Source organism: Callorhinus ursinus, unplaced genomic scaffold, assembly GCF_003265705.2.
Source record: "Callorhinus ursinus isolate GAN/ISIS: 27379988/994484 unplaced genomic scaffold, GSC_fseal_2.0 scaffold19, whole genome shotgun sequence".
NCBI classification, from domain to species: domain Eukaryota; kingdom Metazoa; phylum Chordata; class Mammalia; order Carnivora; family Otariidae; genus Callorhinus; species Callorhinus ursinus.
The window spans coordinates 6207106-6221006 of NW_027397081.1; the positions used below are offsets into that span (position 1 = coordinate 6207106).

General features: G+C 37.3%; 1 protein-coding gene across 2 annotated transcripts in view; it reads left to right on the forward strand.

The window, feature by feature from the left end:
- DDX10 (DEAD-box helicase 10) overlaps positions 1-13901 on the forward strand; it is a 267172-nt gene that overhangs the window by 47768 nt on the left and 205503 nt on the right. For both annotated transcript variants that reach the window (XM_025893722.2, XM_073903699.1), the window contains exon 13: positions 1110-1572. In XM_025893722.2, coding sequence (XP_025749507.1) covers positions 1110-1572 — 463 coding nt within the window. The remainder of the gene's footprint in view (positions 1-1109; positions 1573-13901) is intronic.

The window sequence follows — 13901 nt, forward strand, 5'->3', positions numbered from 1 at the left end:
CCACCCTGTGGTCCCCATAACAGTTAATGGCAAGTGCTCGGTAGTGGCCGTGTATGTGCCGGGCAGTATTTTAAGTGCATGGCATCTATGAACTCGTTTTACTCTTACAACAACCCTTTAATGTCGATACTGATCATGCCATTTTGCAAATAAGAGAACTGAGGAATAGAGGTTAAGTAACATCCTTCGGTCACACGGCTAGTGGGTGACAGTCAGGATTTGAACCTCAGCAGTCCCATTTCTGAGTCTGTGCTTTTACCACGGCACCTCTCAGTTTCTTGAATCTTCTCTCATAGGAAATAGGCAGTGGATCCATGTCATAATGTTAGCTGTTTATCACAGCAGGGCTGGCTTTACGAGTTTATTTCCACTCCGTCAGAACTTAGGAGCGGGGAAAGACCTGATCATAAAGTGAATCTTGATCTTAGAAAGAGAAAATAATTTCTCTTTTCTTTTTTGATGAGCGGGGAAAGACCTGATCATAAAGTGAATCTTGATCTTAGAAAGAGAAAATAATTTCTCTTTTCTTTTTTGATCTCTTGTTTAGAAATCCTATTTTTGTAGAAGTGATTATGTCATATTAAGTGTCTAAGAGGAGAGGACAGTGATAACTCGCATTTATTCTTTGCAGAGATCTGTTCTGTCCTTTCACGTCTTTTTCCATGTCCATGTCTTTTTCAGCTTTAGTGTTTACGTTTTGCAAAGCTTTTTCACTTAGCAGGTCGGGTTGTTAGAACAGCTGTGAGGCGGGCCTGGTAGGTACTCCTACCCCATCTTTGTGGAAGCTGAGGCTGAGAGGGGTGAACTGAACATAGGCAGCTTTAGTACCTGAGCTGTTTCCTTGTTTCTGGTCTTGTGCTCTTTATTTCATACCTTGTTAACCTCTTAATGAAAAATGGGGTATTTCTAATGTTTTCTGAGAGGTGTTCTGTATTTTTTGGCTTGCCTTTTGGATCATCTAACCTGTCAAGATTGAGTTGTATCTCAGAGGAGTGTTTTCTTTAAAAAAAAAAGCTTCCCAATTAGATCTCCAGTCTTAACTGTTGCATAATACCATAAGCACACCATCAGTGTACTGAGATAACTATTTTCATTTGCTCATATTTAAGGTCTCTTGGTCTTGCTGTGGCACCACGGGTAAGATTTCTTCAGAAAATGCAGAAACAACCCGCCAAAGAATTGGTGGTGAGCCAAGATAATAAAGTAATTGAGCCAAGGGCTCCCTCCCTCACCAATGATGAAGTGGAAGAATTTAGAGCCTACTTCAATGAGAAAATGTCCATCCTTCAGAAAGGTGGGAAAAGACCAGAAGGGACAGAATACACACTGGCTAATGGGACCAGTGATGAAGAGGAAGAAGAGAAGGAAGATGAGGAAGAAATGGAAGAGAAACTGGCAAAAGCAAAAGAGTCTCAGCCTCCATCTGTCCCTAGCACTGGGGGGTCCAAGGACGCTCCTGGGCGGTTCTTGGACAGAGATGAGGAGGAGGAGGATGGACACGATGCTGATTTCTTTACAGTGAAGCGGCACAACGTCTTTGGGTTGGACCTTCAAGACAACAAAGCACTACAGGTAAGTTTACCCCCAGTGGAGGGTCATCTGTTATTTCCTGCCATTTCTTACCCTGTGCTGTTTGTGTGGCCTTTGGGGGAAATATGGGGGAAATAAAGACTAGGAGAAACTTGTGGAATGACTTTGTTTGCAGTGAACTCTCCCCTCCTTCTCCATATTTAAAGATGGAATAGGTGCCTGAGAATTCTCATTGTTCATAACTTTGGGAACTCTAAGAAGGCTGACAAATTTAATCTTCTCCTTTGCCATTCTTCTGAGGCATGTTTTAAAAAGTAGCTGGAGTCATGGTTATAGTGTTAATGAAGGCAGGTGATGGGGTTCTATGGTTTATGGTGTGAGGATCCTTCACTGTGATTCTTAACATACTGCTTTCTGATTTAAATCGTTATAAATGTTCCTTACAATGATTTAATCTCCCTAAGTATGAATTTTACTTTTAATGAGATATTTGCTTTTGGGCACCAACCCAGTATCTTAAATAGAAAGCCAGCATTCCTTTTTAAAGGCCACTTATGATGGTTTATTAAAAGTTTCATGTAGATCCTTTGTTTCTCCGTGGCTACCTGCCAGGAGAAATAAAAGGGATAATTCAGATAAAGCACCTTTTTTCTGGAGTACTTGTAGGTGCATAGTAAATGTGTTTCTCCTCCCCTTCCTTAGGTCTCTTCCTGTTTTGTATGTCTTAATCATTTCTTTAAAGCGAATTGAATAAAAAATGAAGCTGAGCCCTTATTTTTTTATACAGTGTTTAATAAAGTTCTAAGTAGTCTTAGAATACTAAATTTTAAACTTTGAAACTTGGGTAGGTGTTTAAGTAACTAAATAAAAATCTTGGAAAGGTAGCAAAAATTGTTACTGAGTGCTTAATGTATAATCAGGCATTTTCTGAACATTATCTCATTTGGTTTTTGAATAACGCCCTGTGAGGTAGGTACTATCTCATTGTACAGGTAGAAGAAAAAAGCAGCTAAGACACAGAGACAGTAAGATAGTGAGGAGCACAGCTTGTTACTGGCATAGTTGGAATTTGAGCTTAGGTATTCTGACTTGATTGATCAAGAACAAGGATACTGATCTCATTTTTGAAGTGTGATTTATCACTTTTTCTTACAGAATTGATACACTTTGTGTGGTGTCTGATAAATCTGTGGTTAACCTAAGGGTACAAAGATTTACTCCTATGTTTTCCTTGAGAACTTTTATAGTTTTAGTACTTAAATTTAAGGTTAGGGTTTATTTTTGCTTAATATTTGTGTATGGTGTGAGGGAAGGGTTAAGGTTTCTTCTTCTTCTTCTTCTTCTTCTTCTTCTTTTTTTTTAATGATGTCCAGTTGAACCAGTGCCTTTGTTAAGTAGTGTTTTCTCCAGTAACCTTGACCCTTTGTCCACGGTTGACAATGTATGTGTAGGTCTCTTTGACTCACTTTTGTTTTTATAGCCATCCTTTGACCAGTAATGCCCATCCTCATTAGCTTTATGGTAAACTCGAATTAGGTAGTACAATTCTTCCAACTTGATATTTAAAAAAAAAATTGTTTTGGTTCTTTTTGGCGCACTGCATTTCCACATAAGTTTTTGAATCAGTTGGTTAATTGGTACCAAAAAAATTTGATGATATTGTCATTGAGATTGCATTGAAATCTATAAGTCTATTTGGGGAGTATTGACATTTTGAGTCTTCTGATTCAGGAATATGGCATATCTTTCCATTTATTTAGGCCTTAAAATCTTGTAGCATGGTTTTATAATTTTAAGTATGCATATCTTGCACATTTTTTGTTAGATTCATCTCTTAGTATTTCATAGTTTTCAATGCTATTATAAATTGTACTTTTAAAATATAATTTTATAATTCTTTGTGGCCAGTGTATAGAAATACTGTTTATTTTTGTATGCCAGTCATTCCAAACTGACCTATTAGTTCTAGTGGCTTTATTTTTGGAGATCTTTGGTATTTTCTCTGTAGATGGTCATGGAGTTTGTGAAGAAAGATGGTTTCGTTTCTTTTTTCCAATCTGTGTCTCTTTCATTTCATTTACTTAATTATACTGTATGTTGAAAGGGCAGTGGTGGGAGTGGCCATCATTGTTCTGTTCCTGATCTGTGAGAGGGAAAACATTCAGTCTTTTACATCTGATTTTAGCTATAGGTTTTTTTGTAACTGCTTTTATCAGGATGGGAAAGTTCCATTCTGTTCCTAGGAGGGTTGGTGTGTTTATCAAAATAGATGGTGAAAATTTTGTCAGATCCTTTCTTATTTCAACTATTAAGGTGAACATATAAGTTGTTCTGTTGATATATTGTTTTTTTTTTTATAAGTGTTGAACCAACCTTAAATTCCTATGATAAACTTAGTCATGATGTGTTTTATCTATGGCAGGATTTTGTTTGCTGATATTTTGTTAAGGATCTTTATTTCTGTGTTCACGAGGGATATTGGCTTAATTTCTTCTAATGACTTTGGGACCGTGACACATTTTAAAAGCTTTTGATACATTTTGCCGAACTATCCTACAGAGAGGTCACAGTCACTGTCCCACTGACCTTGTCTGTCTTTGCCCATTTACTTACTCTAACACTGAACATGTTTTTACTATTTTGAAAAAAAAAATCAGTAAGAAATTTGTTACCATTTGAATTTATCTTTCTTCGATTCTGTTACCGAACATTATTCATTTATTTCTCTTGTATAATTTCTGTGTATGTGTATTGCTTATGTTTTGCCCTGCTTTTCCCCTGTACTGGTTTTTTTCTGTTGATCTCCAAAATGTCCTTAAACGTTAGTTACTGTCTCTGGCTTTTTAAACTTTTTTTTATATCCCTTGTCACACAGAATTGTGTGTTGGCCTGCATCCCTTACTGAATTCTGAATACCTTGAAATTAGTGTCTTACTGACCAGTATGTTTTCAGGGCCTGATACAGTGTCTAAGTCCTGTTGAATTTCAAAAATGTCTCATGAAAAAGTGAGTGAATTACTGAATTTGTTATTCTTTTGCCTTGATAGTTTTATTTGCTGTGAATTATATATAATTCATGCATGTGGGGTTTATTTTTGGAAACCTATATTTTGAAACTGTGTAAGATTTTGAAAATACAAGATTTATCTGATTGACTAAAAATGATTGAAAAGGTTTTGTTTAATTTTCTATAAACATTAGCATAAATAACTTCCTTTTTTTCACTCATTAAATTATATACCTGTAGAAGGTCAGCTTTGGAATTTAGATAGTAGTTGAAATTATCTAACAGTAAATGACGTAAAGATCTAATTAAGAATACATTTGCATGGTATACTATAAAAAGTTCTCTCTTTAAAATACCTACATGATTTATTTTAGATGTAATAAATTAGAGATATATGACCTGTATGTCAAATGTGAGGAATAGTTTGGAACAGCATGGATTTTGAGATGCTGATAAAGGAATGTTTTTCTTTCTTCCTGCACATCCCCTAGTACTGTACACAGCCAGAGTTGAAATCATTGGTTCTTTGGCTGAAATAGAAATACAAAGGCTTACTGCCTTTAAGCCCCCACCCTCACCTAGTCTTGCCAGCTTTATATATTATGTGCCTTCGGGCTTTCAAAGTCAGTATTTACTTGTGCTCAAATTATCATCAGCTTTTTGGTTCTTCATCATATTTTTAAGACATATGGTTTTGAGTGTGATTTTTGCATCTGCAGTCACAAATCAGCTTTCCATTTTAGCCTTTGTTCTTGCATTTTATATTTTAGTATTGAGTTGTACTCACTGGAGGCTGTTTTCTTCCTTTATTACCTATTTTTAAGGATAGACCTGAGAAAGTAAAGAAAACCAAACCATAGTCAAATGGAAGTAATACTATTATTTACACATAAATGAATGTATTCCCCTTGGGAAACTAAGTCCTTTTTCAGACACCGCTGTCTTTGTATTTTTGTTGCTCCTGTTTCAGAATTGCTTTTGGGGACAACATACCAGACACACCAGAGAACTGGTCACATTACTTAAATCACAGGCTATTCTTTGTTGCGATTATCTTTTCTTTCCTTTCTTGCCTCCTTAGGAAAGGGAGGAGATTTGTAGAATTCATTTAAAGTTTGGAGCCAGTGGAGACACATCGGATTGCAGATGACATGGGATTTATTTAATAATCCTATCATTGTTATTGGTAAAATAATGTATTTAGTGTTTTATTATATACCAAATTCTTACAAGTTCTCATTTTGTCCTCATGACAGGAAAGGCAGATGATGATATTTAAATTTCACAGGCCTTTTAAATGACTTTTCCAAAAAGGCACAGTGGTGGAGTCAGTATTCAGAACCTATCTCTGATGCCAAATCGCATTCTCCTTCTCCTCTGTCCTGTTGCCTACCATAGTTGGTACTTAGTTTGCTTGCTCTACGTGGTTGATGTCGGCGTAATTGACAGCACTTTAAGTAACTTTGTGCTGCTCATTGTGTGCTGACATGTGGAATACAGAATTGATGTGTTTACCTCTTTAGACCCGGGCATGAATGGAGAGGAGAGGTACTGAGTGCCGGATGCAAGCAGTGTCTTCTGGAAGACTGCCCTGTCATAGGCCTTTGCTGTTTGACAGGATCAAGGCATTGGCAGACAAACCCATTTCTGTAGCACTGGAGAGCGAACCATGAGTGACAGAGCAGTAAAAGCGATGCGTAGGAGGGAGCCCAGCCGGCGTGATCACACAACAGGGCAGTAAGAGGTTGGCTGACCTCCTGTCATGGGGAAGAAACTTGTGTTTGGCTAGTTTTATTGGCTGCTGACTAGAAAGTTGACCTCCAAGGAAACAGTGTTAGAGAAGAATATGAATATATAATTTAGGTGATGAATTTGAAAATGATTTTAAAACATTTTCTTAAATAGAAGAATGAAATCTCTAAGCATATGCTTTTGTCTTTCTCATTTTATAATTGTTTAGAGATGAGACTGAAGTGGATTCCATTTTTAACTTAGCACTTGTCCTTTTAAAGCCATCAGAAGAGTAAACCTAGGTCAGCCTTATGATTTGAATGATAACTCATAGATGATAATTTGTTTAGAGTAGAATCTATACTCTGTTTACTTGGAGTCTTATATTTTTGCATGAAAATTCTTGGTATTGCAAGAACTCCCCGGTGGTAAAGCATAGATTAGCTAATGTTACTATTATTTATAAGTATCCTCTTAGAGAAGTTTTCTAAAATTTTGAGTCAAGATTCTGATAAATGGGAGCTGGAGTTTTTCTGCCTCTTTTCCCTGTATCTTTTTTCTTTCCCCCTTCCTCCTCCTTCCTGCTTGTCTTTTTTTCCTCCTTCCAGGAGCAAAATTACTGAGTGCCAATTGGGTGCCAGGGATTGTGCTCAGGACTTAGTGAGTTTTAGAGGCTTATACTTGAGTTAATGTAACTGATTATTAAACCAAAATTTCAGTAGAGAATTCCAGCTTTCTCTTCATTTATTCGATCATGTAACCAAATGGTTTAAAGTTCTAATATTGGCACCTGGGAGAGAATATGGCCTGGGGCAGCAATTTTACCTTAAAGAATGGATAGGTGTTAATAGGAGCAGGGGAGTAAGTAAGCACTCTAAGCAAAGAGTACAGAGTGAGAAAAACCATGACCACAAGAAAGTATGTGTTTACTGTGGGGAGCTCTTTTTGGTGCGATGTTCAGTAGTTAGCCTTTCTGAGCCTTAGTGTCTGTGTTTGTAAAATGGGTCCATTAACAATGTATACTTGGCAGAATTTTTGTGATTAGAAATAGAAAGCACCCAGCACAGTTGTGTACATAGAAGGAGGTAGTTAACATTAGCTACGATTTCCACTTGATAAAGTGTAATAGGAACATACAGATAAGGGGGAGAGACAGTTCTAATACAACTCCAGGTGTTATATTAGAAAACTAATTGGCTTTTATGATTATAGCATAGTGGATAGAGCATTTCTCACATTCTCAGTCTTGTGCATTGATCTGGAGTGCTAAACCCTACGTTAATATCACAGGTCCAGTTGACATCACAACCAAATATTTATGGAGAGTTTATAATTGATATAATCAGACTATATTAGGCAAACACAGTGCCTTGTAGAAATGGATTGATTGCTTATAAATGGAACTAAAAGTGGTATTAACAATAGATATTTATTTCATGTGGAATCAGTAAATGAAATTATTATGTTAATTTTCTGGATGGGGAGTTCTCTGTCCAGTCACCTGGCAATATTCTTGTGGATATTAATACTGTGCAGTATATTTCTAGAAGATACTGTGTAGAAGATATTAGGTTATGGATTTTGCTTATATTTAAAGACTGTTGATTTAAAAATAGGCATTAGAAGAAGTAATGCCTTTGTTTGGGGAATGTGTGAGACACACTGATGAATTGTTGCAGGAGAGTGCTGCTTTAGCTGTATTTTCTCACCATAATTATTTGATTTAAAAGAGTAGCTTATTTCCCGAAATTTCTTGCAGACAACTCAGTTTTTGTAAAAGAAGTATCAGGAAGTGATGAATATTCATTTTCTGTAAACTGCCATGCACTTTGATTATTGTATATCATTTATTAAACTCTTATCACAGTCTTGGGCAGGATTACCCCCATTTTGCAGGTTAAGAAAGAGACTCTGAAAGTTTCAGTTGCTTGCCTAATGTTGCACAGTTAGTGAAGTGGCGTAACTGGAGTTTGTACCTGGGCCTATCTGATGCAATCCTCTTCCTGGAAGCCTGCCTTTACTTCTTCATCTCACTGATATCTGGATTCCAGTTTTCTGTTTCACTAGTTTTTTCTTTTTGGCATTTCATGATATACCTCCCTGAATGTCTTAATTTCACTTTGTTCTGTACCAAGTGACTACTGAGATTGCCATAACCTTGGTGTTCAAGGGTCTTCTTATATAATGCTTAGTTGAATTAAACAGAAGGGAGAGCTCTTTAAAACCTAGGAGTCAAGATTACTGTACTCCCTTCAATTTTTGGTACATGAAGGGGAGCAATGGTGGGATGACCTTAAATGTTGAGTAGTTCGAATAGAGTTCATATATATGCTCTTTGGTCTTCCTACAGGTGCTTTTTCTTTTTCTTGTTTCCATTCTTAATTCTTTTTTTTTTTTTAAGATTTTATTTATTTATGTGACAGAGAGAGACACAGTGAGAGAGGGAACACAAGCAGGGGGAGTGGGAGAGGGAGATGCAGGCTTCCCGCCGGGCAGGGAGCCCGATGCGGGGCTCAATCCCAGGACCCTGGGACCATGACCTGAGCCAAAGGCAGACTGTTAACGACTGAGCCACCCAGGCGCCCCTCCATTCTTAATTCTTTAATTGTAATTCAAACTTCATTCCAATTCCAAAGGAATAGTTATTGTGTGATTTGAAAGTCAAATGTACATACTGAGTTGTTATATAGATATATATTTTCCTTCCTTCCCTATTTGAAATTTTTATGCATATGATTTCCTGAAGACATAAATTGACAATGGAAAGCTAAAAGCTTTTGGCTTGATGTTTATTCTTTCACATGCTGAATCATTATTGTATGAACAATATTTTGACTTTTCCCCCTTCATTTCCTACTTTTATACATCCTCAGTACTTAAAGCATCTGCTGGCTACTGAATTTTCTTTCTTTTCTTTTCTTTTTTTTTTAAGTAGGCTCCACGCCCACTGTAGAGCCCAGGTGGGGTTTGAACTCACAACCCTGAGATCAAGACCTGAGCTGATATCAAGAGTCAGATGCTCAATGGAGTGACCCATCCAGGTGCCCCTGGCTACTGAATTTTCTAGTGACTTAATTTTATAGCCTAACTTTTGGAAACTTTATTTTTAATCAGGATATGTTTATCTTCACTTAAAGTAAACTGGAGGTATTGAAAGAAATGTGAAATAGGTTATTATTGAGGGCCCTGTAAATTGCCCTTGAGCTTGATTGTTAGGATAATCAGAAATAAGGAGCTTTTCAAAGTCATCAACAAGTGCTTGTTTATATTTATAGCTCTAACAAATGTAACTGTAGAGAATTTAACCTAATATGGCAAGTACTATCGTTATGAATAGGTGAGTTTCCAGAATATTGTTTGTAAGACCCTTTGTTCTGAAGTCTTAGCAGTCAATATGTATACTTACCTAAAACTGTTTAACAGGAGGACTGTATTTGTGGAAGCAGTGGATTTTACTCATCATGTTCTCTTCACCTCTCAAATTTGTCTGAACAGATTTCCATTTTATTTTGTTCTGTTCAATATACGTTTTTGGAACAGCTTCAAAGATACATACTGAAACTGAGTCCAAGGCAGCCGCTAAAACAGTGCCATTTATTGGTGACAGGCAGAGTTAAATCACGTTTGCTTTGATGTGAAGCTTGACATTAAAGTTTGCATTTCAGGTGAAATGGAGGCTTATTAAATGAAGGCTTCATAGGTTTTTTTTTTAAGAAAAATTAACTCACTCACCAAATGCTTAATGAAAACCTGCTAAGTACCAGGTATTGAGAACATGAACAACATTCCCTGACCATGATCATGGAGCTTAAGTTCTAGTGGGGGAAGATGGACAAAAAAATAGGTGCATGTGTTGTGGGAAAAATGAAACAGGGTAAGGGGGAGGCAGGGTTCAGGTTGGGGGATTTCAATTTCAAATAGAATGGTCAGAGGTCCCTGCCTGGGAGGTGTAAAGCAGTCTTCTGCCATTGCTGGCTTAAGACCTTTATTGGTTTCTAAGCACTGGAAAGATTGCTGTGCTCCCTCTATACATATGTAATTTGAAACAAAAAGCATACTGAATTTTGAAACAGTAAAAGTCCTTAAGTTCTGTTTTTTTTTTTTTAAGATTTATTTATTTGAGAGAGTGAGAATGAGAGAGAGAGCACATGAGGGTGGGGAGGGTCAGAGGGAGAAGCAGACTCCCCGCTGAGCAGGGAGCCTGATGCGGGACTCGATCCAGGGACTCCAGGATCATGACCTGAGCCGAAGGCAGTCGCCCAACCAACTGAGCCACCCAGCCCCCCCCCCTTAAGTTCTGTTTTTTCCATAATGACTACTTTATTGCTTTTGTTGAAATACATTATTTCAAAAACATTTTAAAGTACTCTATCTTGGCTGGTGCCCTGAGCTTTGTGTGATTTGCTGGTTGGTTGATGGAGCCTGGGAGCTAGACTGGGTAAAGGGAATGTAGAGATTTCAGACCCTTCCCAGAGCCCTGCTAGCAAGTTAATTGGCCAGAGCAGTGGCATTTCAGTAAAGTTCAGTGGGAACGGGATGCCTGTACATTAAGAAAGGCCAATTTTTTTCAGTAACATTAAAGCCTAAGTATTGACTGTATACAGTTGACAGTAGAAACGAAACAAAACAAGCCAGCTATTTTACCAGCAAAATGAATTTATTCAGGAATTTATTAGGATAATAGAAATTCAAGACAGAAAAACTATGACAGACGGCCGCTTGGGTGGCTCAGTTAAGATCTAACTCTTGATTTCCGCTCAGGTCATGATCTCAGGGTCCTGAGATCGAGCCCCTCTGGATCCATACTGCTATGGGGTTCTTTGGGATTCTCTTTCTCTCCCTCTGCTCCTCCTCACTCGTGTGCTCGCTCTCTCTCTCTAAAAATGATAATAAATAAATAATAAAAACTATTTAAAAAAAAAGGAAAGAAAAACTATGACAAACCATAGGCAAGTCCAGACAACAGAGGAGAGGGGTTTGATTTTGAGGAAAGGAGGAAGTTGGGAGGGGCTGTTTTGAAGAGTTTCCGGTGATGATGTTTTCTCATTGGCTAAGTGTGTTGGTTTCTCATTGGCTGGCCTGTTGCTGGGCGGGGAGAACTTTTTCCCTCCTCCTGATTGGGCATGTAAAATAAGCTTCCTCCGGTTTGCGGTGTGATTGGTGGGGCTTGAGCGCTTCTCTTTCCGGCTCCCTGAAGCCATTGTATGTGAGGCTTTACTTTTGACAATACTTGTAAGAATACGACTGGCATGCTGACTTCATGATGGCTTAAATTTTAAAAGTTTTCAGGGCATTGCTTCCCAAGCTATGTTTTTTCAAGGCCTAAGTGTTTAATTTACAATCCATCATAGACCAATAATGTTGTAAAACATTAAATTAGAATTATTAAAGTAAAATGAAACTTTGTTTTCTGGCGCCATCTCTGCCTTTTTTGCTGCCTTGTCTTTCTCTAGGCTGGGTGGTTTTCCTTTTAATTTTGGATCACAGAGTCTCCTGTATTTTTTTTTCTTGTTTATGTATCTTCTGTTTATATGGCCATAGTAGAATACATTGTTGTGGGGTATTTGTGTGTGTAATGAATGATGCTTAATGAGTGGAACATACTGTTTGTCATTTAGAAAATTGTGTAGTTTCTCTTTAAGCCTTCCATGTCTTTTGGGTTATTTTTGATGGGTGGGATTTGGCTCTCTGAGGGACACCACCACACCTGAGGTATGAGGGTTCTTTGACTCCCATTGGTACCGGGTTCCCTTTTTAAATTGTGCACTCACCCCTTCAAAAAAGGACGGAAGGAAGGTTAAGAGGAAGAACTGGTAAATTGGTCTTCTTTCATAGTCAATGAAAGAAATGTGTAGTGAGATGACTTTTCTTGAGATCGGGTTCCATTTGTTGCTGCATGGTTTGCAGCATCTTTGATATGGGTAGGTACTTACCACTTGTTTGTAGTTTGGGGTCATTTTCTTTCACAGAGTCTCTCCTGTGGCATTCATCAATAGCACTTTCATCCCTAGTGTCAAAATAAAGCGATAATGTAACTTTCTAAACAAGTCATGATTGGAAACATCTACAATGAAGTTTTAATAAACTGATTTTTAAAATTTTTATATTTCAAGTCAGGAATGTTTCACTATAGGACAAAAAGTTTATTAAACGGGTACCAGATCATCAATCTCTGGACATTTCCACCTCCAGAAGGCTGTTCCTATTTTTGGTTTGTTTTCCTTTCTTTTCTTCTTTTAGCTTGCCTGGTGGTTGTTAGAATAAAGGTGACAGACGGTCCTGATACAGTGTTGGACAGAAAATCTGCTGGTTTTTGTTTGACATTATAAATGATTGAAAACAGAATGATATTTTGTTACAGTTCTAATAAAGCCAACACAGTAGTGATTCTTACAGTACATTAATTTTAAGCTCCAGAAACAAGTGCCTTAGTAAATGTCCCTGGAATATATGAAGAAAATTCTAAGCATTAGGCTTGCATGAAATAGAAATCACATATTGCAACTTTTCTGAGAGCACATAAAAGATGCAGCTTATATTTTCACTGATAATCTCTCTTGATGGAATTTTCCTTACTGTTGATCTGCTTTCTACCCATCCCTCACATTGGTGGAATAAATGAATCACTTAATTTCTTTTTTTTAAATTTTTTTTAAGATTTTATTTATTTATTTGAGAGAGAGAATGAGATAGAGAGAGAGCATGAGAGGGGGGAGGGTCCGAGGGAGAAGCAGACTCCCCGCTGAGCGGGGAGTCCGATGTGGGACTCGATCCCGGGACTCCAGGATCATGACCTGAGCTAAAGGCAGTCGCTTAACCAACTGAACCACTCAGGCGCCCTGAATCACTTAATTTCTTAGTAGCAATCACTATAGGGCCTGCCTGCAAATAATAATTCTTAAGTTTGTTTTCTAAATTAAAAAGGCATATTTCCTGTTACATCTTTTGGGTAATCATGATTAGAATAATTCTGTCACCTGCACGAATTTTCATATCTGCTAGTTTTTGTTAGGGAAAGCAACAGAGCAATGCTTTCTTCCTTGCTGTGATTCCTAATTATGGAAGGTACACTAATTTCAGAATGTTTGATAGAGGAAATGGTTGCATATTCCAAACACACTTAGTAAGAACTTGCTAAATAACCTGTTTTCTCCTATGGTTTGGTTCAGCGTTGTTTTGTTTTCTTTGTATCTCTTGATCTACCTAGACTGTTTTTCCTAGCTGCTGACGTGTCCATAAAGTAGAATTTTACAAAACAAAGACTAGGTAAAATTCTATTAAGCTCTCTACTCCCCACCCACATCTTCTGTGACTGAATTTTTTTTTTTTTTAAGTAATCTGAAAAGCTGGTTTTTAGTGATTCTTGTTTTCTCCTTACTATTTTCTCTTAAGGGTTGTTATTTGACTCAATTTCAAGCACATTTAGTAATATGTATTTTAATAGCTATTGGTCCATTTTATTTAATAACTTGAACAAAGTATTGTTTTTTTTTAATGAGTGTTTTTAAAATAATACTCCATTTCTAAATTTCCCTATTCGACAAGAAGAGGGAGAAGGTATTTAATTGCCAAAACACATGCTATCAGACAGGCTTCAGGACACTATTTGTTTTCTAGCCTGACTACTAATACC